Source organism: Tiliqua scincoides, chromosome 1, assembly GCF_035046505.1.
Source record: "Tiliqua scincoides isolate rTilSci1 chromosome 1, rTilSci1.hap2, whole genome shotgun sequence".
Classification (NCBI taxonomy): domain Eukaryota; kingdom Metazoa; phylum Chordata; class Lepidosauria; order Squamata; family Scincidae; genus Tiliqua; species Tiliqua scincoides.
The window spans coordinates 66268987-66295386 of NC_089821.1; the positions used below are offsets into that span (position 1 = coordinate 66268987).

At 43.6% G+C, this 26400-nt stretch overlaps 1 protein-coding gene across 2 annotated transcripts in view; it reads right to left on the reverse strand.

Moving 5' to 3' along the window:
• Positions 1-26400, reverse strand: part of STX3 (syntaxin 3) — a 52922-nt gene that overhangs the window by 12966 nt on the left and 13556 nt on the right. For both annotated transcript variants that reach the window (XR_010793512.1, XM_066611337.1), the window contains exons 2-4: positions 4755-4835; positions 512-611; positions 53-127 (exon numbers count right to left, since the gene is read on the reverse strand). Coding sequence is in view for 1 of the 2 variants with exons in the window: in XM_066611337.1 (XP_066467434.1) it covers positions 53-127; positions 512-611; positions 4755-4835 (256 nt within the window). In the remaining variant the exon portion in view is untranslated. The remainder of the gene's footprint in view (positions 1-52; positions 128-511; positions 612-4754; positions 4836-26400) is intronic.

The following is a 26400-nucleotide window of genomic DNA, read 5'->3' on the forward strand; positions in this document are numbered from 1 at the left end:
ACACATAAAAACTCCCAAGAATAATCCTCTGCCAGGAAGATGCATCTCTTACTCTTAAGTTTATTTCGGACACTGTTAGCCATTTTCTTGATATCTGCCGTGAGCTGTTCCAGATCATCCTTTGTCTCTACAGAACACAAGCAAACACATCAGCATTGAGTGGTATGAGATTATCTGTATCCTCCCCCCCCCCCACACACACACCCCAACATATGCTTCCAGGGAATACACTATTGTTCCCCAGCGAGTCAGACAGAAGAGATCAGGCAAGGACAAATCTAATTTTGAGATTATGACAGAGCAGGGAAAGATTCCCAGGACACTATCCTCTTCAGGAAGCCAACTCCACTCTTTTTTCCTCCTTTTATGGGGCAGAGAGAAAAGGCAGACTTGGTACACATCAGCTCCTTCACACAAAGCCTTGGTAAAAAGGTGGGGGGCCTCAGGGCAGAGGGAGAGTCCATCAGCAATACTGTCAACATTTCTCCCTAAGGATGTGTGTCCTACTCACTTGGTTCAGGGATAGGAGCAGACAGGATGATGCTGTACAACTTTTTTGCCTCTTCTACATTCTCTGAAATTTTGTCAATATTCTGCCGTGTCTCTTCAATCTGCAAAGATGGTGGAGAGAAAAACCCTAAGTGCTGCAGTCAAACACAAATCCCAGTCCAAAATGACATTCTGCCCCATGAGGGATAAGGATGTGGGTTGAACTGTACAGGGTGTGGGGAGTGGATAATGTACACAGTCCGTGACAAATGGAGTTTGAAGGTGATTCCATCAGTGTCAACTGAGGAAACGTATAGGGCACTGTAGGGAAGACATGGCCATGTGAAGGATGGCAGTCATGGAGTCTCTCTCCTAATAGTTAATCCTTCTGCCAGTGGCTGAGGGAAGGTAGAAACAGAGTAAAGTAACAGTGTGGATGGAAAGCCAAGAAAGAGATGACAGCCGGTCACACTCCCAGTGCCTATCGCTTTAAGGGGCTAGGACAACCAGGAGGAAAGAAGTCATTACAAAGAGCCAGTGATGCTCATGTTGTGCTTTCTTCCCATTTCCTCACAGGAAGTGCTGCTGCAAAGGCAAAGTAGATCAGGAGGAGCACGTCACCTTGGACATGGGAGGGGGAGGCAAGAGCCTAAACCCCCAAAGTTAGCACCAAGTTCACATCTCATTTTAAAATTAAGTCAGACCACCCCCTTTATCCATACAAAGATTTTCAATATAAGGTCTGGGAATGGTGGGGGGTGGGAGAAGAGGGGTGAAGAGATGGAATGGTGCCTCCCTCATGAAGGCAGGGTCCACCTCCCATTTTACCCTCCCTCTCCATTGAGCTCTGAAGACAGAGGAGGGGACGAATTTGCTTAGCATGCCCTGGAAGGAGTTCCAGGAGGTCAGATTAAATTTGAGGTTTCTCCCCCTGATAGGACAGAGGTCCAGAAGGGCCCCCTTTCTTTGGTATGCTCCTGAAGGCGTTAGGGGATGCACTCTTCAGGACCCTTGGAGGATGGAGCACGTCTGGGGAAGAGGAACCCTCCTCCGTGTGAGACGCACAGTCTAATAGGTAGCGCATCCCCATACTTTCAAGGCACAAGCATTACATGCTTCCTTTTATGGTGTATCTTTTTTTGGGCTGTGTTTCTACAAATCACTGTGAATTTGAGTCCTAAAGAACAGAAGATTATTTTTAAAAAAACTCATGGGAAACATAGAAAATAACAGTTGAAATGTAAGAGTTGTTCATAGTTTGCAGCTAAAGTCTGAGGAGATGCCAAACCTCATTATGTGATGCTAAAACTTCTAAGAAACTTTCATAATCGACTTTAACACTGAACTGATACAGTATAATGCTCTTAATGTTGTTATTCTATTTTATCTTGCCACATAACTTTTTTTCTTATGGTATTAGGCATTTAGAATAATTTTTGGGTAAACCTGAAATGACTTTGGAAGAAGTTAGACTTTTTCCCATTGAAATTTAATATAATCATTATATGCATCCCAATTTTCGCTATATGGGCGGTTTTCAGGAATGAATTAGGAAGGAATTACAAGCAACAAGTGTAAAGGTTGGAACTCAGTATCTGGGGTGGATGCATTCCCAGACCTCTGTAGATATCGAACTCATTGATTCTGAGATCTGCAGGTAGACCCATAGAGGACCTCCAGACACGATCGGAAGTGCCTTCTGGTAGCTTCCAGAGGTGTTCTGAGGTGTGGGGAGGCCATGCGCAGCATCCCCACACCTCAGAAGGCCTCCAAGAAGAATTTCCGGTTTCTCAGCAAACTGGAAGTGCATCTCAGAGGCTTTCTAAGGTGCGGGGAACACTTGCAAGACCTCCCCACGCTTCAGAACACCTCTGGACATTGCTGAAAGGTACTTCAGGTCATATCCGGAGGTCCTCTGTAGGCCCTCCAGAAGAGGGTTCAGAACCTGCAGTGGGTCAAATGTGTGGGTTCCAAATGCAGATACAGAGGACCCACTGTATACCTCCTGTAACCATGTGTTACACCCATAACACACCACCTACACCCATTTTGAACCAGTAATGATTTTTGTGACCTTGGGCAGAATTTTCTATGAATACTATTTGAGCATTTAAAAAACATTTTTACATAAAAGAAAAACTTTTGTAAATATGTTCACATAAAATAAAGGACTTTGTGAAAAAGTATATCTTCAGAGACTAGGCAGTGGATGAGGAGGAGGAAGAGGATCCAGGAAAAGTGTCATCAAGTGCCTAAAGACAGCCAATCCAGGGAGGAGAAAACACAAAGCCACTCTCCCTGTTACTCCAGTTAATGATGACACATAAAGCCAAACCACAACAAATGCTAAAGTATTGTACAGTACTGTAATACTATAAATACTTATGTCCCTTTAAAAGCTCAGAGGACATAGAAAACAGGCACAACAATGGTAAAATGTGTGCTGTCCGTTTAAAAACTCGCCAGAAAAACAAGCCTGCAAGCACTACTGGGAGGAGAAAAAAAAGAGGCAAAGAACTTAAATACAGGGAATTTCAATTCCTGAGGTCAATTCACTGCTTCCTCCAGCCCACCATTAAAATTGGCCTCTTCAGTCAGCCTCATGTCTGGGCCAGCTCTGCCTTAGAGCAATCTTTTTGTACCAGAGCCAATTCCCCAGAAAGTCAGACTTCAAATAGGGATCTGACATTAACTCTTACACCAGTGTATACAAATGGTACGCTGCTCTTAAAATAGCTCTCGTCGCCATAATAACCAAATACTGTATCATTAACATAGAGACAGGAGAATGTTATTTCCATTTGCTAGTTGGAAGTTGTCCAGACTGCTGAGGAAGCATCAAATCGAGGCAGGGAACACTTTCCACAAATAGGTTTGTGTCTGCAAAACTGTGCATGCACAAACACATACCCTTCCAGAAGTTAGGAATTGTCAGGGGTCGAGCCCTTGCCGACCCCTGCCTTACCTGGCTGCAGGCCAGGGGCAGAACTGCCTGGCCATAGAGCCACCACCACCTCTCCAGCTGACCAGGTAAGACATAGAGCAGCTAGATGGGAGAGACCGTCCCCCCAGGGCTCACCTGACCTGAGCAGTGAGCAAGGCCGGGTCACCACTAACCACCAAAGAGGAGGGAAGCAGGCCAGGGTCAGGACCCCTTTAAGCCTAGAGAGGGAGGAAGGGGAGGAGCCGAGGGTGTGGCTGGGGAGGATAAAAGCAGGGAGGCCTGTGATGACAGACAGTTCTGGAGAGGGAAGGCAGGAGGCTGGAGCCCCTGCCTGAAGACCAAGGGCCTCAGGTCCTGCCTCCAGGGAGGAGGACAAGGGTGTCATGAACCCCCTCCCCCTGGCTTGGTCTGAGGCTTCCCCTGCAAGGAACCCCAGGGAGGTGGACACCCCACCCAGAGGTCCCATGAGACCATCCAGCCGACCCTTGACACCCCGCCAGGTGATGCCCTGAGACCCCCCCCCCTTTTTCAGGGCACCCCTCACAGGAATTATTTTGCAAAAAGATTCAACAAAGCCTGTTTGCTAAGGGGCAGAGCCAGGGGAGAAGAGGGAACATGTTCCAGTTACAAAGATAACTGACCTGATACTCCCTCACCCTGACCAAATCATGTTTAGTTGATTAATTGGAACTGAACAGAGATCCATGTCTGAATGCACATTGGAAGCAATCACCTTCAGAAAGTTAGGTTCTGTTAGTCTGTAGCTGCAAAACCAACTTGTGAGAACTTAAAAACTAATCAGATGCATCTTTCAAAGTGGACTGGAATCCACAAAAGTTTATGCAACAATAGATCTCTTAGTCTTTGAGGTTCTAAAGTACCTTGTTGGAAGTAATGTACTGCAAATGAAGGACACCTATATTCAGATGACCATTTTCATCCCCTCCCCTACCTCACCCCTAGACATTAGTAACTACATGCAGTTAGAACTAGTTCAGGGTAAGATAGTCTTACCTTAGAACACTTGTGGGAAATAAAATGGTCCATGCAGTGTGGAAAGGCAATAAGCATCAGCTCAGTTGACTGGCCAGCTGGAATGTGTACACTCCCAACCATCATAGAAGATAAGTGAAATTTAGCTGTGAAAGGCACAAAAGGAATGCTACCTACTCCCCCAAAGAAAAACAACCAGAGAAGGTTTTCTGTGAATATCTGGCCTGCTGGCCTTATGTTTGACACTCTTAATTTGGCACATAACTACTCTGCAGATATTAAGCTAAGCTTTAACTTCAGGATTACTGTTTCTACCTCTGCTCCTTACCTCTGCAAAGAATTCATCCATGAAAGCCGTGTTATCAATGGCAATCTCCAGGTCATCATCAGCATCGTCATCATCCTGTTTCTGTAAAAGAACAAAGTGGCATCTGATAAAAGAAGAATCACATGACCATACCCTGCACCAAGAGTCACCCGCCCAGTTCTGCCTATTGAAGGCAATGGCTATGTAAGAAACTCTCGCATGCATCCGAATACAAAAAGCAGATTCAAACAGGAAGATTGGTGACCAGAATATTTCTGGGCAAGGGCATTTGGCCTGCTCTTCCCTTTCCCCAGGTTCTTTGCATTTTTTGCAATGTGAGGGAGAAAGAAACAAATGGTAGAGATGGAAGAAAAACATTGTCAGTACATGGCCTCCTTTCTACTCACAGAGGTCCAATACTCCTTTCTCCTATTCATCAACCTGAGTTACACATTGGTAATCCACCAAGATAATCACCTTTAAACAAACCAGAGGAAAGGTTATTTATTGGTGATGAAAAGGAGAGAAAACTCCTTCGCAGTATTTTAGGTGAAACTAACCAGAACAAGAATTAATTGGGTGGTAGCAGATGGGAAAGAGGCAGAGAAAGAGACTACTCCCAATATTGGTAACCTTCACTGTCCAAATAAGTAGAATTTGTAATTGTTTAGGCAAGCATCTGAACAGGGTAGGTGAGAAAGGAACCAAGAGTCCTTTCTCTCCCTGCCCCAGTCCCAGAGCTGTCCCTCCCCCGCCCCAGATTCTTAGTCTGCCTTGTTCATCTTGTGCACCCAGCTATGCCTGCCTGCATTTAATTTTGCACCTTTACCGTGTTTACTCCACACTTCCCCTTAAACAGCATATCATTTGTCATTATTACTGAGCAACATGAACAGAACAAGTTGCACCCTCAGAAGGAACTCAACCTGCTTAAGACAGAAAAGTTACAAAAAACAGCAGATCCTAAGGGTCATCAAGCTGTGAATGATTGGCAAGCCATGCCCTATAGTTAAGGCCTTTCAATGCCACAACATTGTTTTGACATTGCTGTAAAACCACAGATCTCACAACGGATGGTATCCCTTCAACATGTTTCAAAGAGAGATGCATGGAGTTAGCTTGGGTAGGAGGGAGAAAGCAGGACTTTGCCTCAGGGACGCCAGCAACCTGGTGCTGACAATGGTCAAGATTCTACCTTAAGATTAACAAGAGACCAAGCCTTCAGAGAAAGGGAAGTCATTCTTTCATGCTCTCATTCTGAAAACCTCAATTTCGGCTAATGGGATGAACAAAGATAGTAGTCCTTGTATTTTAAAGGTAGAAACAGTGCATAGATTAAAAAGCACAGCCATCTTATCTTTGCACTCTAGCTGTTGCTAAGGTCATAGAAGGAAACTGAAAGCAAACTGGGTCAAAGGAACAGAAGGTGAAACAAAGTGGCAGACGCAGTACAGAACTGAATGAAATAGTACTGTGACATTCAGAGGAAACAAATGACAAGGTGAAAAGTCCATCTAATGCATCTGATCTATGTAGCACTTCATTTATTTTAGGATTCTGACAATTACAAGAGGTTGGCTGCAGGCCAACTTGGACAGCTGTTTCCATAGGTTGATATTTTGCAGGTTGCCTGGGACTATAATGCGACATCCGAGGCTCCTCTTGAAAGCTTCTGAAGCCTTAGACCCTGCAGCACTACAAAAGGTGACTATACCTTTCTGTAGAGGTGGAGGTCATCCAAAGCCAGAAGAAAGCACAAGGCATTTGTTTGTTAAAGACCAGCCTTCCACTTCAGCAATAGGACACTGAAGATCAATTGTAGTGTTATCAGTGTAGCATGCTAGTTATATTTGGAGCCCATAGTGGTTTGGTAATATTTGAAACTAGCTGTACTGATATGGGAAATATCCATATATGGTCCATCCATCTTGCATGTGTTCAAACGTTAATGAAGCAGCATGAGATCTGACCACCAGGTAGCAGCAACCCTGTCTCATAATTATGTTGAGCACAGACACCACCTTAAACATAGGAAAGGTGGTATATAAATCTTTGAAATAGATGAGTTAGGCCTAAAGGGTAATCCTGAGCCAGGACACTTGTATGGAATCATTGCTAGAACTACCTGTGGCACCACCTGGTCTATTGGAATCAGATTCTCATGTGGCAGACATCAAGCCCTTTACATGTGACTAAGACTGTTTCAGCTTCTTTACTGAAAACTTCGCAGTTGACCATCAATTATTGCCCACAGACCAATTCCAAAGGACTACCATGGAACCCAGGCAAAATTTCTCATAAGCATCTTGCTTCCACAACAGAAGAGCTTTAGAAATCAAAGCCTAGCTTAGAGGATACATATCCCAAAATGGAGCAGCAAGAAAGAGGGCAGAGAACATTGGAAATGAACAAGCAACTCATCTCTGCTTAAAAAGATGCAGACTGCTCAGAAACATTGTAGGCCACTGAGCAGTAGAATATTTCAACTGATAAGATACATTTGGATGGTAAGGTGTCTCTTCCCTATCTGACCCCCTCTCTCTAAAAAGTAAACAAGTAATTTTCATACATAAAAATGTTTTCATACACTATAAAAACTATATATTTTTCCTCGTCCATGTATTCTGAAAATGTTTTTGTGAGCAAAGCAGCATCAGCCAAGAAATATATCAAAGGGTCAAACCCTGCAGAAAAGAATACTCTCACTTAAGTATGGAGGAAAATATTTTACAGCTGTAACTCCTTTGGTGCAAACAATTTCTGTTCAGTATCTAAACAGAAGCTAGACTGGAGCCAGTGACCTAGGATTAAATGTTTTTATCTCCCTTCCCCCAGACACCCACTGCACCTGCTAAAATGAGATTCAAAGTAACATTCCCACTACAGTAGCAATCAAATGTAAAATGAAGTTTCAAGCAAAATGTGAAGGGTCTTGTTGAAGCAAATACATTAGCAGTAATTTTGAGGAAAGTTATGAGAGCCATGGCAGTGACATTTCTTACAGCTGCAAACCAAGAGTCCCATAAGAATGTAAGGAGGAGGAGCCAACAGTGGACAACCAGGCATGTCCCCAGGAGCTCCTGGAAGACAGCTTTCCCCCAAATACTGCAGGTCTGAAGAGGACCTGAAGATCTTTGTTAGGAGAGACAGGATCTTCATCGGTGCAGGTATCTGGGAAACTGAAAACCCGACTTGGGGGGGAGGGCTTTCTTCTCAGAGGAACCTAACCGTTTGTGACAGTATTGGGGGAGGTGCAGTGATCTGCAGTCAAGCTGCTGGCTCTGTGCTGAGATGCCATATGGAGAGAGAGAAAAAAGCGTGAGGTGTAAAGTTTAAGCTGGAAATTTAAGATAAGCAAGTGTTAATATTGTCCCTGGCTCTGATTGACTGATTTGGCTAAAAGCCCTGGATATACTGAAGGCGTTAAGAGAGACTTTTTAAGGAGGTTGAAAGTGCTCTTTTTCTCTGTCATGGAATAAACTGGTGGTGGATTATAATTACAACTATAACTTGGGTGTGAACTAAAACCCAGAATTATTCTTGGACATAATTGGATATAAATATAATTATCATTAGATTTGAAAGAGCTTTGTTTTCTCTGCACCATAGACGGTGAGACTGTTTTGTTTTTCTTTCCGTTAACCGTACTGGACTGTTATCTGCAAGAGATATGTAAGGAATGCAGATGGCAGAGTAGTAATGACATGGTGGAAGTGAGGAGAATAATATGTTGTGGACATCTAGTGGACTAGAGAGAAATTGCAAAATGGACTCTGTTCCAGAAATGTGGATACAGAAAATCTTGATTAATACGGAGAGATTGCTTGTTACGGAGCGACAACAGCTGAATTGGTCCTTGCAGATTCAAGCCAGTCTGGAGACTCTTTCCCAACAGATAGATGTCTGTAAGGAACAATTGGAAGATGTGAAGAAACAAGCAGAAGATAAACAAGGGAGTGAAAAAGCGGACAAGGAGGAAAATCAACAGGATGATCAACAGGACAAAGAAGAGGCACTGATGGAGATCAAGAAAGATGAGATGGACAGAATAACAGGAGTGCACAAATCACAAAATTTGTTGCAACAAGAAGGAGAAAATATATCCCAGTTAACTGGAAGAATGAACACACCCTATATAAGAAAGTGTGGATTTATCAGATTCTGTTATAGAGATAAATTATTAAAGATATTACAGGAGAAAAAATGGAAAGTACGAAAGAAAAAGAACCCTGAGGGGTAATCTGAGGGTTAAAGAAAATTGGAGGATTTATTCAGCTAATAACAATGGCCCAAATTTATTTGAAGGAAAAAAAAAGGATATGTATGAAATTGATAAATATGAATTTAGAATGTATTAAAAAATATAGCTGGAAATGTAAACGTGTGGAAGAATTGTTTTATATGTGGTTATTATGTCAAAGAAAAAAAGTGTAATTAGGTTGGAGAATTAGATTGGAGTTGAAATAGCTGAGGTGATAATTTTGGTAATTAGATTATTTTGTTTTAATATTAATGAGCAACTGAAGTTAGTTTACGCTTGGTAGAAAGTGAATATTTAGAAAACATAGTATAGGGCATTAGGGAAAATTTATTATATACATTTATATAAATATATTATATAAATAAATGGGTAAATCAATAAGAGGTAGAAATAGATGAGTAAGTAGATTAGGAGATATAGTATGATTAATTAGTAATGGTATAGGGTATTTAGCACTCCTAAATGTATGTTATATGTTTGTATGTCTGTGTGTGTTAATTTAAAAAAAAAAAAAGAATGTAAGGCGGGACTTCTGGATCAGTCCACCTAGTTCAGCATCTCATTTCTCATAGTGGTCCACCAGTTGCCTCTGGGAAGCCCAGAAGCAGGAGATGAAGGCACACCCCTTTCCCACTGTTGCAAGTGATGGTCAGAGGCACAGTGTCCATAATTCTGCACCACCAGCACTGTCCTGAAGGATAATTTATAGCAGTGTTTCTCAAATGGTGGGTCGGGACCCACTATGTGGGTCAGGAGCCAATTTCAGGTGGTTCCCCATTCATTTCAATATTTTATTTTTAATATATTAGACTTGATGCTACTATGGTATGTGACTGCATTTGGGGAAATGTTACAGATCTGTCCTTTTAACAAGCTACTATGTATATTCTTTTAACAATGATAGCAAATGGGATTTACTCCTGGGTAAGAGTGGGTAGGATTGCAGCCTGGGATTGTTTAAAAATTTTCCTGCTTGACGATGTCACTTCTGGTCATGACATTACTTCCGGTGGGTCCCAACAGATTCTCATTCTAAAAAGTGGATCCTGGTGCTAAATGTGTGAGATCCACTGATTTATAGGATATTTCAGAGAGGAAACAGTAAGAAAAGGAATACAAGATGGGGGGTGGGGGAGGAAGACCAAGTTCCATGCAGAATGAGTGAACAAAACCCAAGTAATAAAATGATAAGCAAGCAGAGACCCTTTTCTCCAGCTTCTTCAGAGGTGGTCCACGGAGCCAAGGCGCCTGAATCCCAGGGGTGGTCCCTCTGATCTCCACTTTGTGAGGCTCTGGAGTACTTCTGCCAAAGGTCTCAGTTAAGAATTAGGTGTTGTTTTTCTTAGTTGGCTAAGGAAGACACCTTGACTGAAACATTGCAGAGTCTCACAAAATGGAGGTCAGAGGTTGCGTTAGTTGAAAGGCCGCTGAACCATCTGCATTCATGAGGAGCACAGCTAATCTCACATCTGGTCCTGAACACACACACACACACACACACACACACACACACGTTATTAACGGATTGCTGGCTGGAGAAGGGAGGAGGGTTGCCTGTTCATACAGAGTGAGCCTGCAGACACAGTCCAACCTGGAAGCATCTGTGTCCCCTTGCAGAGCTTCTCTTATTCAAATCTTCCCTGAGGAGGTACTGCAGGGAAATGCCCTATTTAGATCTGACAATTCATTTTACACATTATTATTCCCTTTTGTTGCCCTTGATCTCAACATGCAGCCACTTTTCTAAGCTGCGTGAAGAAGGAATCTCTGCATTGTTGCCTATATTGTCCCATCAAGCATTTTTCCCCTGTTCCCTTCTCCACAAACGAAAGGGCAAGAGGGTCTTTCATTCTGCTTCCAAAGACCAGCATTTTCTCTTGCCTAGGTATGGAAGGGAGGGGATGAGTGCCCTGACTCTGCCTTCCTCTTCACAGGCACACATGATTTCTCCTTCAGCCTGATGAAAACCAGGACAGATGGTGAGCATCCTTGTTTAATTGCATTACACCCTCACAATGTGTTTTGCAATCTCCCTTTGTTCTTTAGCTCAATACATCTTAAGAGGCGTGGAATGATGGCAGAGAGACTACTACAGCCTTGTGGAGAGGAAGAGTGGCTGAAAGGGGCAACGTTTGTGGTGGGTGGGTTATTTTAATAAAGACTGGCGGACATGGCATTTTGGTATTCAGTGGCACTGCTAAAAATAAGTGGAGTTAATATAAGTAAAAAAACAAATGCCTTTAGGGGGTTTGGTCAAATTCATACAAAAACACTAAGCATGAATTAAACATAAAAACACAGTATCTCCCCCTCCCAATATACTTCAAAACAAATTTATACTTTTTAAGGTGTGTATTTAAGTTCTGTATCTTAACCAATTCCCCTGGATCTCCATATGCTTTTAATTAATTCTACGAAGAAGCATGCTTCCCAGTGATGAAATGAAGGGGATACTTTCTGGTATAAATTTATAATAGTGTTGCAATAGCACCAATACAAGCTATTGCTGTCACAACCATTTTCTGTTGCTCCAAGGGCGTGGGGAGGAGATGGGTTGAGTCAGCACTGAGCAACATGTTCCTGGATTGCACACTGTCACAGCTGGAGCCCTAGGCAAGATGCCATTTTTCTGCATAGCACATAGGCCCATTGCTTAGTTTGGGGCTAAATGGACAAGGTTAAAGAAGGATGGGTATTGCCAGGAAAAACCAAAAGGTTTTGCTATTTATACCACTGCTCCTTTCTCAAGGGTACAAAATGTCTCTTTTGATGATGATAGCAAAAGGGGGAATACTCATCAATGATTAATATTTTTGTTTCAAGTACAAAAGTTACAGATTTCAGCATTCTCATCTTCCTTAAGGTCTTCAGTGCTAAGACAACAAGCAAATACACTGAAGATTAATGAACAGCCAGCTTGAGTTTTTGGCACACGTATGTTGAAGAAGCTTCTCTCATTCCTTGTACAAAAACTGAAATGCTCCATGGTCATTTGTGGCACTGTCAGTCTAAAAGCAGAGATTTCAGTCTAAAAGCAGAGTCAACCTTAAGCTTCCTCACTGCTTAACTCTAAAGCTAAGTAAATGTTACCAGTCATATGATCAAAGGTCAGAACAATAACCTTTAAGACCAGATGCAACCCAGTTTTCAGTCAAGGCAGGGAACAGATCTGAACAGTTGAAATGAAAACAGTATTGTACAGGTAGAGCATTTCAATGGTTTCAAGAGACTGGGGAAAGGGGTATGTACAGGATCATATTGTGGGTCCACTGCTCATCCAGGCACTGTGCAGTTGAGGATGAACAAAAATCTTCCTACCACTGTGTACTTTCAACTTTGCTTACAACTGTAATCTCAAGCATGCCAGCCAGGAAAGGGTTCCTTCAATACACCTGAGAGATTCTCTTTGAACAAATGTTTGTCAATTTTAAGCAGTAATTTCTAAATTGCGGTCACCAAGAGTACAAGGAATATTAGCTGAGAAATACAACAAATGCTGAATGCAAGTGAAGCTTCTGTATTGAACTGAAGCTGAACAGAACTCACTGCCATGTTCAGGGAACCCTAAACATGTCTTGACTGACAAGTGTCTTAAATGACGCAGAGCATACAGAAACTAAGCCATATTCTTCTGCTACCTTCCTCATTCAGTGAAGTGCCAGCAGAGCACAGACGAAACCTTCGTTTTCAAAAATCTAGAATGCTTTCACTCTCTCACACACTCACAAGAGAGAGAGAAGTGTTCCACAGAGAATCAGCAAACTATAGTAGTGGCCAGCTGTATATACAGTACAACTACATTTAACAATCACCAAGTCAAACTTACCAAGAAGTTTCTTGAAAGTTTTTAGGAGAAAGAAAATAAGCTTTGCAAGAACTGACCTGAAAATATTAAAGTCTATGTGCCTCATTGCTCCACAGGATAATTAGCATAATGGCACAGATGGACTAACATGTCAAAAGAAACTGTCTGAAATAATAATAGATCATTAATATTGATTGTTAATATTGATCGTTAATATTTAAATTATGTTTTAATCTGTTTTTAATATGTTGTAAGCTGCCCTGGGTCCCTTTAGGGAGAAGGGCGGGATAGAAATAAAGTTTATTATTATTATTATTATTATTGATAAACTATTGTTCATAATCTATTATTATTCATTAGAACTGATAAAGAGCAGAACACCATAAGGCAGAATGATACAAGCTCAAAGAAAGAGCTGACCCTAGTCAACGCTTTCATATTTTAAGATGAAACAATTTTGGGGGGCAGTCCTTTACAGTGACCTGCAATAACCATTCACATGGAACGTGAGCAGGGATTATTCCAGATCTCCACATACCTGGCCTACTTTTATGCGCTTTCAGCCTGGAACCAGGGGCAGGGGCTTCTAGGTCAAGTGGGAGGAGCCTAGTCCACTTGGGATTAGCAAGAAGCTTAATGGCAGACCAGGGCTGAAGGACTTCAGGAGACCTGCATGTGATGGGAGACTAGCCCACTGAACTCTGTTTATTATGCCTTAGGAAGAGTTTGATTTAAAAAAACTGAGAGCATGAAACTGTAGCCAAGTGGTGGCAGCACAATAGGTAACTGGAACAGATCCCCAGGCTACAGTAGTGCAAGAAAAAGTTTCGAATCATTTCCAGCAGTTTTGCATCTACATGTTCCTCCCTCACATCCCTGTTGCTCACCGATCCCCAGTCTCACACCTTTTGGCTTCTTCCACTTCCTCTGCCTGTGCGTTCTATTCTCCAACTCAAATTATTTGAACATTTTGGTCCTGGAAGAAGAAATGCCACAAATCGTGTGGGTGCCACCCACATGGGTGTATATTTGTATTTTTTTATCCTTTTTAAAAGTAATAATTAAAACACACAATGCAGTGCTCTAATCTTATACGCTTAGCTCTCTTTCCAAATCCCAAACATCCAATCTGGGCAGGGCAAAAAAAACATCAGAAATGTTATTACAATCATCACGTTTTTAGCAGGTGCCTGGAACATTTCGACCCTGCCAACTGGTATAGGGAGGCTATGGTGAGTAGGATCCAACCCTGGACAGTGACTAGGAATAAGGATACATGGAAATGAAAAGAAAAAGTTTAGCACATGTGCATGTCTGGGGATCATGGCACAAAAGGTCAAGAACTAAAGAGCTCTGATGTGCTTGAAAGCATAATTGGAAGGCCTGTAAAGGACAATGAGGAACAGGAACAGTATAAAGGCAATTGCACTCCTTGTATGTAGTAAAATTTGTATTTAGGGCATACTCCAGCGTGGGGGGAGGGCACAAAAAAAAAGCACTGATTATGCCACTCAAAGTGGCTTTAGCAACCTACTGTATTGTTTTTTAGTAGATATTTCCACCACTGTTTCTAAGACCAGTGTCAGCCCCACAGAGCACCAGAACATCTCCCTGAGAGAGGAGTGTCATCTCCCACTCAGAGTATACAGCTTCAGGTGAGCAAGAGCCAGGAGACAAAGACAGCAGTGGAAGCCTGAGGGGGGAGCCTACCTCTGGAAGTCTCACCAACTTCCAGTTTAAACGCAATTTTTGGGTTGGAGAGGAACATTATCCTGGAGGCTGAGCTAAGGGAACCCAGCACTACCACAGGAAATTACCCCTTCAGGTGATTCATTCAGGGTATACTGAGGGCAAGGGTACCATCCCTCTTCCTTGTGGGACTACTCATCCTAGTGGGGAAGTGAGTTAGAGGTTGTGGTGAGTTTCTCTGGACTGGTGAAAGAACAGTTTTGGAGAGGAAAGTGGCACGTTGGTCTTTTTACTCTTGGACCCTATAGGTTGTTTCTGTGTGGAATTGGGTGGGGTTCTTAAGACAGTTTTCTGGACTTTGGGTTTCAAGTGCAATTCTTTCTCCCCTTCAGGCACTGATTTTTCCCATAGGGTAGGGGCCATGGGAGTGGTTTGGGCATCTGTATTAATATGGTGATGGGCAAGGGAAGTTATGATGATGCAAGGGTGGGCCAGTACAAAGGAAGGAGGAGGAATCAGACTGTTCCAAGTCCGGCCCTCCTCCCAGCCAACGGGGCTGAGAAGTGGCCTTAATGGCAGTCCCACTAGCCTGAAGCTGCTGCTGTTGTTGCATAATGCTAGATGAGTCAGTAAGACCATTGTCATCCAGGATTTACTCCAAGACCAATAGGCCCAGCTGGCTTGCATCACAGAAACCTGGTTTTGTGTGTGTGTGGAAATCTCTAAGCTCTGTCTTCCAGTTTACCAAGTATTGTAGAAGCCAAGGCTCCAGGGTTGGGGAGGAATGTAGTGGTATATCTATCCCCCCCACCTCATGCTCTGCCCAGCAGTTAGCAGGATTTGTGCATCTATATCTGCGGCTGGGTAGCTGAGAAAGGATAGGGCTTATGTTGATGTACTGTCTCCCTGCTTAAACAGGCCAGGATAGTCCCAAAAGATGGTGTTGGAATCCCTCAGGACTTTGATGTTCAGTGACCTCCATGTTGAGGCCTCTAGCAATTGTGCAGCTCAGGATTTCATAGCCATGACAACTATAGGTCTGTCTTAAGCAAAATCTGCTTCCACATAGTTGTTTTCACCTCTGGGCAGATTATAGATAAGTTAGTGGGGGTGATTAACATTGCTCAGACAGATCACTGCCTGTTAAGGTTTGGGTCTACCACAGTTTATGACATCTGTGGGGGGGACGGGACTGACTCATTAGGAAGTTTCATCATTGGAGAGTTATGGAACTGCTGGATTCCTGATAACTCTGGGGGATTTTTCTACCACTTGCTGGTGATGCTACCGAGGCCTTGGTTGATCTCTGGAATACATTGAGGGCCAGGGTTCTTGACACAATTGCTCCTGAACCCTCCTGCAAAGCCAGGATTAGCCCCTGGTTTTCTGGAGAACTGAGGATGATGAAATAGCAGAACAGATAGCAATATCGATGATGGTAGAAAACTTGTGAGAAGTCAGACAAAGCAGGGGGACTCATTTTAGGGTGTTTTATGGAAGTGTTGCAAAAATGGAAGTATACTTCTCTGCAACCATTAAACCCACATGGTTGAGGCGTTTTCGTGTGGGATTCAGAGCGTGTTACAGCCAGGCCCAAAGAAGGATCAGGTGGACTCCTTAATAGCTCCCTGTGAACAGTTTGCAAGACAGTTTTGTGGATAAAATCATTTGTGCTTGCTTCAACTTGGATACCAGTTTGGTTGTTCCTGTAGATATACACTCTGCTTGCCCTGTGGTTCTGGATTCATTTTAGCTGATTCAGCCCAAGGTTGTGAACAGGATTCATGGAAGTGTGAAGTCAGTCATCCATGTGTATCTTTGACCCTTGCTTTTCCCAACTTATAAAAGCTATCAGAGGCAGACTGGTTGAATGGGTGAGGGGGGGGGGTACCACTTCGTAGTTGAGGGGACGGTTTTAATCAGCTTTAAATGGCAGTAGGACAGTCTCTTTTGAAGAAGCCCTCCCCCGATTCTGCTGTGTTGGGTAACTACTGACCAGTCTCCAATTCACCATTCTTGGGCAAGGTGCTTGAGCACATAGTGGTAATCCAACTCCAGCAATTCTTGATTGAAAAGGGATAATCTAGCTTCAGGCTGGGGTCTGGGACAGAGACAGTACCGGATGTGTTGGTGAGTAGACCATGGGAGTGTGTTTCTGCTGGACCTCTCAGTGATTTTCAATACCCTTGACCACAGTATCCAGCTTAGCCCATACCGATCTGTCCATCCTGCTAGATAGCCTAGGGAAGCTCTGTTGTGGGTGCCATCACCTGGGGAGGCATGATTGGCAGCCCTCTCTATTGTGGTGCCCAACTTGAGGGATTCACCCAGATCAGGACTGCTCCCCCTAGGGCAGTGTGTTGAAGGGGAGTTGAGCTTACAAGCCAACCACCAACAGAGCAGAAAAAAGCAAACAAATGAAAGGCTAAGACCAAAACGTTTATTTGCTGCTATGTCTGAGTTGGATTGTTACTTTTGGTCTTCTTGGCAATTAAGCCAGCGAGCTTTTCCATCAGGTTAGAAAAGGTGGCGTATAAATGTTTTTAAATGAAATTTTAGAAAAAATTAAGCGATTGTGTAAGGAGAATCACATAGCTGACATAATTTTGGGCAGAAGCAACAGAAATTCTTCCTGCTTAGATTTAATTGCAGGTTTGGGTTACGCAGTGTCAACAACGAGGAAAAGAACTTTTTTCCCCATTCGCTTTGTAAAGAATCTAGAAGGGCAACCTGCCAGAAGGAGCTCTTGAAAGTTTGTTTAACCTTTTACCTCTAATTGCAAGCACAGTAATAGTTTAGTAACTATTACTAAACTATTAATAGTAACCCCTGCTAATTGGGTAAGAGGCACTTTTTCAAGTGGGTGCTCCTCTTTTTAGCAGGGGGAGAGTAACTGGCCCACCTCACCCCAGCACTGTCTGTTCTAGTGGCTGTCTGCTGGTATTCATTTGCATCTTTTTAGATTGTGAGCCCTTTTGGGACAGGGAGCCATTTAGTTATTTGATTTTTCTCTGTAAACCGCTTTGTGAACTTTTAGTTGAAAAGCGGTATATAAATACTGTTGATTGATTGATTGATTGATTGATAGTTCTGCCTTTGAGGGAATCACTTGGATCCAGCCCAGGGGCTTCTAAGCACTTAAAGCGGCCTGCCATGATTTTCACCAAGCTGGAAGCATTTTCACAACACTTCCTAAAGGACACCCACATAAATAAGCACAAGGACAAGACAGCAACGCTGCCTGCAAATACAAAATAGGATTAGTATCTTCTTTAGGAAGAATACATACATTTCAGAAAGCTTAATGCCAACATATGAAATATTTCCCAATGCTTATTTCTTGTATTTGCAGTGTATCCAATCATAGGGCAAGCAACAACATACAATATTTGTATTGTATTGTATTGTATTGAAGTCCTCTGGCAAAACACGAGCAGGCCCAGAGCAGAAAGTAATCATGCCTCTAGGAAATAAATTTAATCTGTCTACTACAGGCACCCTTGAGCAACTTTAATCTCAATCCTATTATTATTTACAAAGCACCTGAAATTGCTAGGCACTGTGCAAAAGCTAAAAATAAAACAGGTTCTCCTTGCAGGCTTACAGTTGTGCCTGTACAGGCATAAATTGTCACAAGTAAATCCATTTACAAGTACAGGCATGCCCTGGTATCCATTCCAGAACCCCCCATGTTCCAGAACCCCCTCATGGTTAACTGAAACTGTGGATACCAGGGAACACCCTCCACCCTCTGATCCCCTTGCCTCTGAAGGGTCCTTTGAGCCCAGCAGAGACCACGCATGTCTGTCCATGGCCTCTGCTGGGCTCACACTGAGCCTTACAGTAAAGATAAAAGTGACTCATCCGTTGATCGGGTTAATGCCTTATAAGGTATTTAAAACGTCACTTCCAGTTTTATGAAAAAACTGGAAGTTGCTTTTAAAAAAAACAAAAAACAACAACAACTGTAAGGCTCAGCCTGAGCCCGGCAGAGGAGACGAGGAAAGCAGAGCTCCCCAACTCCAGAGGGGGGCATGCATGGGGGCATGCATGAGGGGGCCCTACAGACCCGATCTGTGGTTAAGTGAATCCGCGGATATGGGATCTGCAGATACAGGGACTCTCTTGTACAACCGAGAAGTAAACTTCTTGGAAGTAGAAGTAAACTTCTACTAATTTCATGAAACAAGTTTAAGTTGCTTAAATATTTCAAAAATTTAGAAACTACTTTTCTAAAGCTCAAAACACTGTATAGTTGATGTAATAATGTAATAACCCAATAAAGTTGGGTAAGAGGCACTTTTTCAAGTGGGTGCTCCTTTTTTAGCCGGGGGAGAAGTGTCTGTTCTAGTGGCTGTCTGCTGGTATTCCTTGGCATCTTTTCAGATTGTGAGCCCTTTTGGGACAGGGAGCCATTTAGTTATTTGATTTCTCTCTGTAAACCGCTTTGTGAACTTTTAGTTGAAAAGCAGTATATAAATACTGTTAATAATAATAATTAATAATAATAAAATATAAAATAACAGTAATAAAATACAACAAACACAACTGATATACAGAGCAGATAACATCTAATACAGCAAGGATTAAACCATGAAAGCCTCACAGAGAAATCGATACACAATTTTTAAACGGACATCATCCCTCCTCAAAAGCCAAACAAAAGGAAGGTGTTTTTAAACCCCACAGGAAACCATATAGAAAGGAGGTTGTCTTCAGGTCTTCTAGAACTATTCAATTAAAAGAAATTGAATCTCATATTATCACATTTGAGGAGATGACTATTGTAAGTGCACATTGAGATACTTAGGAAATACTATGTTCCTACAGACCTTTGGAACAGAACTGGTAAATAAGTTGGGGACATAGAGCCCAATCCTGTGCTCTGCTGGCAGTCAGTGTTGAAAACATGCTGTAAAGCACGTTCATGACCCTCAACACCAGCCCAGTACCAGAGGTAGCTCAGTGCCAGCTAGTGCTGGGCTACTGCCAGGGCTATACTGCTCAGCTGTTGTGCTGACTGCCAGGTTGTGGAGAGGCAGGTAGGGGCAGGAAGGGAGGAGTCATTCCAGGACGAGGGAGGGCGAAGGCATGCCAGGGGGATGGAGCAGGGCCAGAGGGATGTGGGACTGGTGGAGCTCTGCTCCACCACATCCACCATGTAAGATCATGAGGCCCAACACGGAGGCTCTTGATTCTAATGCAGCCCAAGGGCTACCGCAGAATCAAGTAGTCACATTGTGTGGCTACTTCTCTTACCTGAGGAAAGGGGACAAAAGTCCCCTTCCCCTGAAGAGCTGCCAGCGACTGCCCTGTTGCGCATAGGATGTGGCAGCAGTTGCAGGGCCACAGCAATCCCGGTGCAATGGGGAGCTCAGGTCTGCTGAGCTTGAAACAGCTGGCTCTTGCCAGTCCACCACTATTGTGCCTACATGAATGCACCAGAAACGACATACTGTGCCTGCGTGAAAATGCTGATACAGCCATTCACCAGCTGGACAAGATGGGGAGCCAGTGTAATACACATTTGAAGCCAAGGTAGTCAATGATACTGAGATAGCAGATCATTTGTGCTAAAACAGTGGTTCCTAACACATGCCCTGCAGACCACAGGTGATCCATGAGACCCTGAGAAGTGGTTTGCAAGGTCTTGGAGGGGGAGAGATTCATCTTCAATAACTTCCAGCATCTCGCTGAGCGAGTGCTCCCCCATGGACCACCAGAAAGGGTGTCAGCCAGCACTTCCAGTGTCTTGCTGAGTGCTCCCCCATTGATGACTAAATTTAACTTTTTGTGGGGGGAGGGAAGGGGGTTGCATGTGGTCCATGATAATTCCAATTTTTGCCTCAGTGGGTCCATTTGCTCCTAAATGTTGGGAATCATGGTGCTAGAAAGACTTATTTACAAACATATCAGAAGCCATGAAGCCAGTACCTCAATTTTTCTACTTTGTGCACTACAGACCAGCTTTCAGTTAGTCATTTATTTTTTGCCCAAATTTCCAGCAGCAAATAATCCCTCAAGGTAGCATATAAAATTACATATATAATTAAAATCAGCATAAAAACCATAACCAAAACACATAAAGTCAGTCCAACAAACATACTGCAAGATCATCACAACAGGATTAAAAAAACCACAATTCAGACAAGATTGTCAGATGCCTTCCAACAAACATGTTTTTAGATGACTTGCAAGAACAAGACAGGTGATTGCTAGGTGGACCTCTTTGAACATGGAATTCAGCAACAAGGGAACTGCCACACAAAAAGCTCTTTCTTGTCACCATATTTCTAGACTTACTGGTTGTGAGACCCAAAGCAGTAGCTCCATTGAGGGCCTCAATTTATGGGGTGGGGCTGCTCATGTAGTCTCTCTTAAAGTCTTCTCTTTCATTACTACAAAATAAAAGGCGACTAAAACTTGCTGGTCCTATTGTCTACCTCCTGCACTTTCCACAGCAATATTCAGGGAGGACAGAATAGATTTCTTCGTATTATATTGATATTATCTAGGTGTATTGCAAGTTGGAACAGGAGTGTTCATGCTAATCCAGATGTTTCAAGGAGATGTCAGAAGTTGTGAGAAATGCCTCGGTTCCTGACTGACAGCTACTGTGGTGGCTCCAGAAGAAAGCAAGGCTGTATAGCAGCATCCCAGTAGCAACACCATGGAGTGAAAAAACAGAGAAAAGCCAGGTACGGCAACAGCACTTGTGAAATCAGAAAGCACAACAGGCAATAGTGTTTTGATAAAGACCAAAGGTTCTTGAGTTAACTTAGTAGTCATGGAAGAAGAAGACAGGTCCTTTTACGGACTGGTAACCAGGGTTGGGAACTCGAGTCAGTGACTCAGACTCGAGTCACAAAAGTGCATGATTTGGGGTGACTTGGCACTTGTTCCTACGCATGCTGACTCAAGTCTGCCTATCTCTGGGTGAGCGGCATGAAAAATCTCATGGGACCATAATTCTGACTGGGTGAGCAGCAGGAAAGTTCCAGCTGGGAGGCAGGAAAGGGTTAATGTTTGCAATGAATTGGGCTCTGGGTGGGATTGGGCTCTCTTCTCCCTTCTCTGATAGGAAGGAAGGAATGGATGATCATTAGATGAAGGTTGGGCATTCTGATATTTTCATCGGCTGAGGGAGAGCAGGAGGAGGAGCCAAGGGGGGTTCTTGCCTTATGATTGGCTGCAGAAGCCCAGGGATGGGAGAGGAGGCAGGGATGGGAGAGGGAATTCATAGCGATCACATTTTCCACTGTGGCTGGTGGGGAGAGGGAAGCCTCACAGGGAAGACTGGCTGCAGTGGGACTACTTCTGAGTAGGGCTGCAAAGGATTGGGTCAACCTGGTAAGCCTTCCAGCTACTGCTTGTGACCCTCCTGCTTCTCACTGCTTCTGACCCGGCTCTCATGCAGTCCCTACAACCCTCCTGCCCTGTTTACAGATGGGCAGGGGCATCAGGGGAGTGAGTAAAGAGAACTTCGACACACACACAGCCCTTGGCAGCAGCCCTGTTTTCTCTGTGGTGGGTTTTTTTTTTTAAAGGGAGGGGCAACTCAACTCAAGTCCATGGGCAACTCAACTCAAGTCCATTTGAATCACTAAAGGGTGATTCAGTGACTCGGAAAGTACCCGTTATGACTCGTTTTCGAGTCGAGTCGCAGGAGTGGTGACTCAACTCGAATCAAGCTATGCTGGGTTTTCCCAACCCTGCTGGTAACTGGTTTTAAAGAATAGGAGGCAGACAGAAATAATAAATGAGCAATTTTCACAGAGGACGACAGTAAAAAGTGCGCCAACTATATGCCTCTGAATATCAGTTGCAGAGAAGAAATCATATGCTAGACTAAATGGGCCTTTGCTCTGACCCAGTAGGGCTTCTCTTATAGTTACAGCTCACAATGAGTCAAACATCTCTACAAGACACACCTAATCTTCCTGAAGTGGCACACACTAGTCTTCCCTTTTACACTCCTTAATGTCATTGCACATTCAGTTTCAGTAACATTATAACAGAATCTCTGGACACCTGTTCCATTATCTCTGCCGCTCACAGACCCTTCACTCTCATGTGACATACCATCAGTTTATTTCTCTTCCTCTTTCCCTGCCCTTACCACAAAAGCTGTACGAAATGGTAGATACCAATCTTACATTTCACAGATCGGAGCTGTCACCTGACACATTTCTCTGTTCCCTTGATCAGCAGAAACTACAGCAGGAAAGGAGACAATAATACAGTGTGAACGAGGAACTCTGGCTGCAGTCCTATGCTGAACACAGTGGGACATTGCCGAGAAGGGATGTACTGAATTTTGCCATCTGTCTCCTTTTTAAAAACAGAATGACGTCATTCAAACTGTAGGAGAAGCCTGTCTGCAGTAGTCTCACTTGGCAAGAAGAACACAGTTTTTGTTACCATTATGGGAGAGGTTCTCCAATGTTTAATCTAAACTAGTGTTTCTCAAATTGTGGGTCGGGACCCACTGGGTGGGTCACGAGCCAATTTCAGGTGGGTCCCCATCATTTCATTATTTTATTTTTAATACGTATATTAGACTTGATGCTCCCATGGTATGTGACTGCATTTGGGGAAATGTTACAGATCTGTACTTTTAACAGGCCCATATGTATATTCTTTTAACATTGATAGTAAATGGTACTTGCTACTGGGTAAGTGTGGGTAGGATTGCAGCCTAGGATGGTTAAAAATTTTCCTGCTTGATGATGTCACTTCCGGTCATGACATCCTGACATGTCCTGACAGATGCTCATTCTAAAAAGTGGGTCCCAGTGCCAATTGTGTGAGAACCACGGATCTAAGCTACATTGCCCTTACAAATCACTCTGACATGGCCATACACAGTCCTGATTTGCTATAACCTACAACATTTTTACCCCACCTCTCCACAGCTTGAGGCAGCTTAGATAAAAATCAAAATTTCAGTTCCTCATTGTGCCAATTCTTCTACTACCACTTCAAGCCTATGCATCCTCTATCCTTTTGTTATGGAATCCCAGTGTGTTAAAGTTACCTGTGAATGGGGTGTTGGGACTCCTCTCTCACAATTCAAGTCCAGTCCCAACAACATCAGCCACAATGCACCAGCAGCATCATTCTCAATTCTTAATACACTAGTTATGCCCTGAGAGCAGATAGAAAATATTCAGGTATGCGGAGAGACTCTCCACAATGCTATATTGGTATCGTGAATATCAGGTAAACATATTGTGCAAAAGGTGATTGCACAAAGGCTTCCTACATCTAGGATTAATCTACATACGCCACATCCCACAGATTATATCAGAGCTGAGGGCTGGGTATAAAAGGCATCTCATGTTGTTGAGGTGACTAAAACCTGCCAATTATACAAAGCTGAAATGCCTACACAAACCCACTGCTCTGCACTGAAGTCCTAGGGCCACACTTTCCAAGGCTGATGTAAAAGCAGTGCATGATGCAATAAGCCAGCCCAGAGCATCTCTCTGAGAAAGAGGGGGAAGAGGGGAGTTGGTCCCTAGCTAATTGTTTCTTTATACTTGTCAGACAAGACAGCAGAAGGACTGAAGACTAAGGAGAAACTTTTACCTGCCTGAAAGGTAACTTGGGACGCAATCCTAACCAACTTGCAGCACTGGCATAGCTGTACCAGTGGGGCATGCTGCATCCTGCAGTTGGGGGGCAGTCACAGAGGCCTCCTCAAGGTAAGGGAATGTTTGTTCCCTTACCTCAGAGTTGCATTGCCCTTACCTCAGTGCTGGAAAGTTCATTAGAATTGTGCCCTTTGGGTCTTAACTCCTCCTTTAAGGATACCTGGCCATTGCAAAGAGTAAACGTTTGTGATCCAAAGGGGATAAAAACAAAAACAGGTGCCAGGGAATAATTGCTTTGCACTAAAAGGGATAGTCAAGAAGAAGTTGAGAAGAGGAAAAGATAACACATGGCCAGCAGCAAGAGACAAGAAAACTTTTCACCTTTACTTGTGATGCCAAGAATCTCATGGCACTGCAGATCTACTTCAACCCATGCTGGGACAAAGTCTGAAGGCCCTGGACACATTGCCACAGCTTTGTTCTGCCCTCATCCTGTTCTCCCCAACATTCAGTTGAACTTTGCTCTCACCATACTCAGCCAAGCATAGCAACCAAGGCAACTGCCTGCCTTTTTCCTGCCTTACAGGGAATACTGGAGAAAAGTATGCCTCTGGCTCAGTTGGTAGAGCTGCGGCCTTGTATGTATGAAGATCTGAGGCTGCCAGTTCGAAACAACCAGAAGTACCCGAGAACTGACGACATGCTGATATACTGATGAGCTGACCCTCGGTGGCAGAGAGGAGTTGCCGTCAAGTGAAGCGAGGAGGTGAAGGGCCAGAGAGAGGCCAGACCAGGAAGGAATCCAGGTGGAACGAGGAGTTCTATGAAAGACTAGAACTATTCAATTGTAAAAATCCCTACGGGGGTTTAGAACAGCCTTGCTATGTAAACCGCCTTGGATTAAAGTCTGAGGAGAAATCTGACGACCAAAGAAAAGCAGTATATAAATACCTGTATAAATAAGCATAAATAAGAACGGCGGTATATAAATACCTGTATTATTATAATTTCTCTCCTGCTTGTGGGCTTCCCAGAGTTAGTGGACAAGTCACTGGGAGACACAGAATGCTAGACTAGAAGGGCATTTGGCCTGACCCGGCAGGCATTTTCTTATGTGTTCTTATTCACTTCAAAATTAAGGTGTAGGATTGCCACCCAGGGCAGATAAGCAAGGTTTCTACATAAGCCTGAATTCTAGCCCCATCTTTTAAAACACTAAGTACTGCTTCCATCTCTTTTGGCAGCAACATTGTTAGAACTCAGTACAGGTCCTCCCTCTGTGTCAGCGAGTCCAGGACCTGCAGTTTTAACTAACCGTGGATTCTGAACCCATGGGGGAGGCTGGACCTGAGCTCCCAGATGTGACGGGAGTCATTCTCTGAGTTGCTTTTAGGAGCCTTTCAGAGGACCACAGAGGCCGTGTGCAGCCTCTGTGGGCCTTAGAAAGTGCTAAAAAAGCACTTCCAGTTTTTACGAAAACTAGAAGTGCCTTTGTGGCACATCTGGAGGCCTTTCTGTTGCCTGCAGAGGCCTTTGCAGGCCCCAGAACACTTCTGAATAGTGACTGGAGAACATCTCCAATTACATCCAGAACTCCTAGGGACCGGACCTGCAGATTTGTTTATCTACAGCAGTTGTTCTTCCCACTGGGACCCACTTTTTAGAATGAGAATCTGTCAGGACCCACCGGAAGTGATGTCATGACTGGCAGTGACATCATCAAGCAGGAGAATTTTTAAACAATCCCAGACTGCAATCCTACCCACTCTTATCCAGGAGTAAGTCCCATTTACTATCATTGTTAAAAGAATATACTTCGTAGCTTGTTAAAAGTACAGGTCTGTAACATATCCCCAAATGCAGTCTCACATCAAGTCCAATATATTAAAAATAAAATATTGAAATGAATGGGGACCCACCTGAAATGGGCTCACAACCCACCTAGTGAGTCCTGACCCGCAATCTGAGAAACACCGATCTACAGGTTTCAGTAGCTGTGGGGGGCTCGTCAGTTCAATTCAGGCCGCTGCTTCGGTGGCTACACATTTGTTGTTGCTCAATTCAAAGTGCCAGGTTTTTTTTTTACTTTTAAAGCCCTTTACTGCTTGGGACCAGGGTTTTCGAGAGACTGCCTCCTTCCACATAATCTACCTGTTCTGTCAGGTCATCAGAGAGGGCCGTTCTGACTGTGCCACCACCAGCACAGGCGAGAAAGATGGCAGCTAGAAATAGGGCCTTCTCGGTGGTGACTCCTCATCTGTGGAATTTCCTCCCCTTGAAATTAAGAACAGCTCCCTCTTCGGAGGCCTTTCAGCA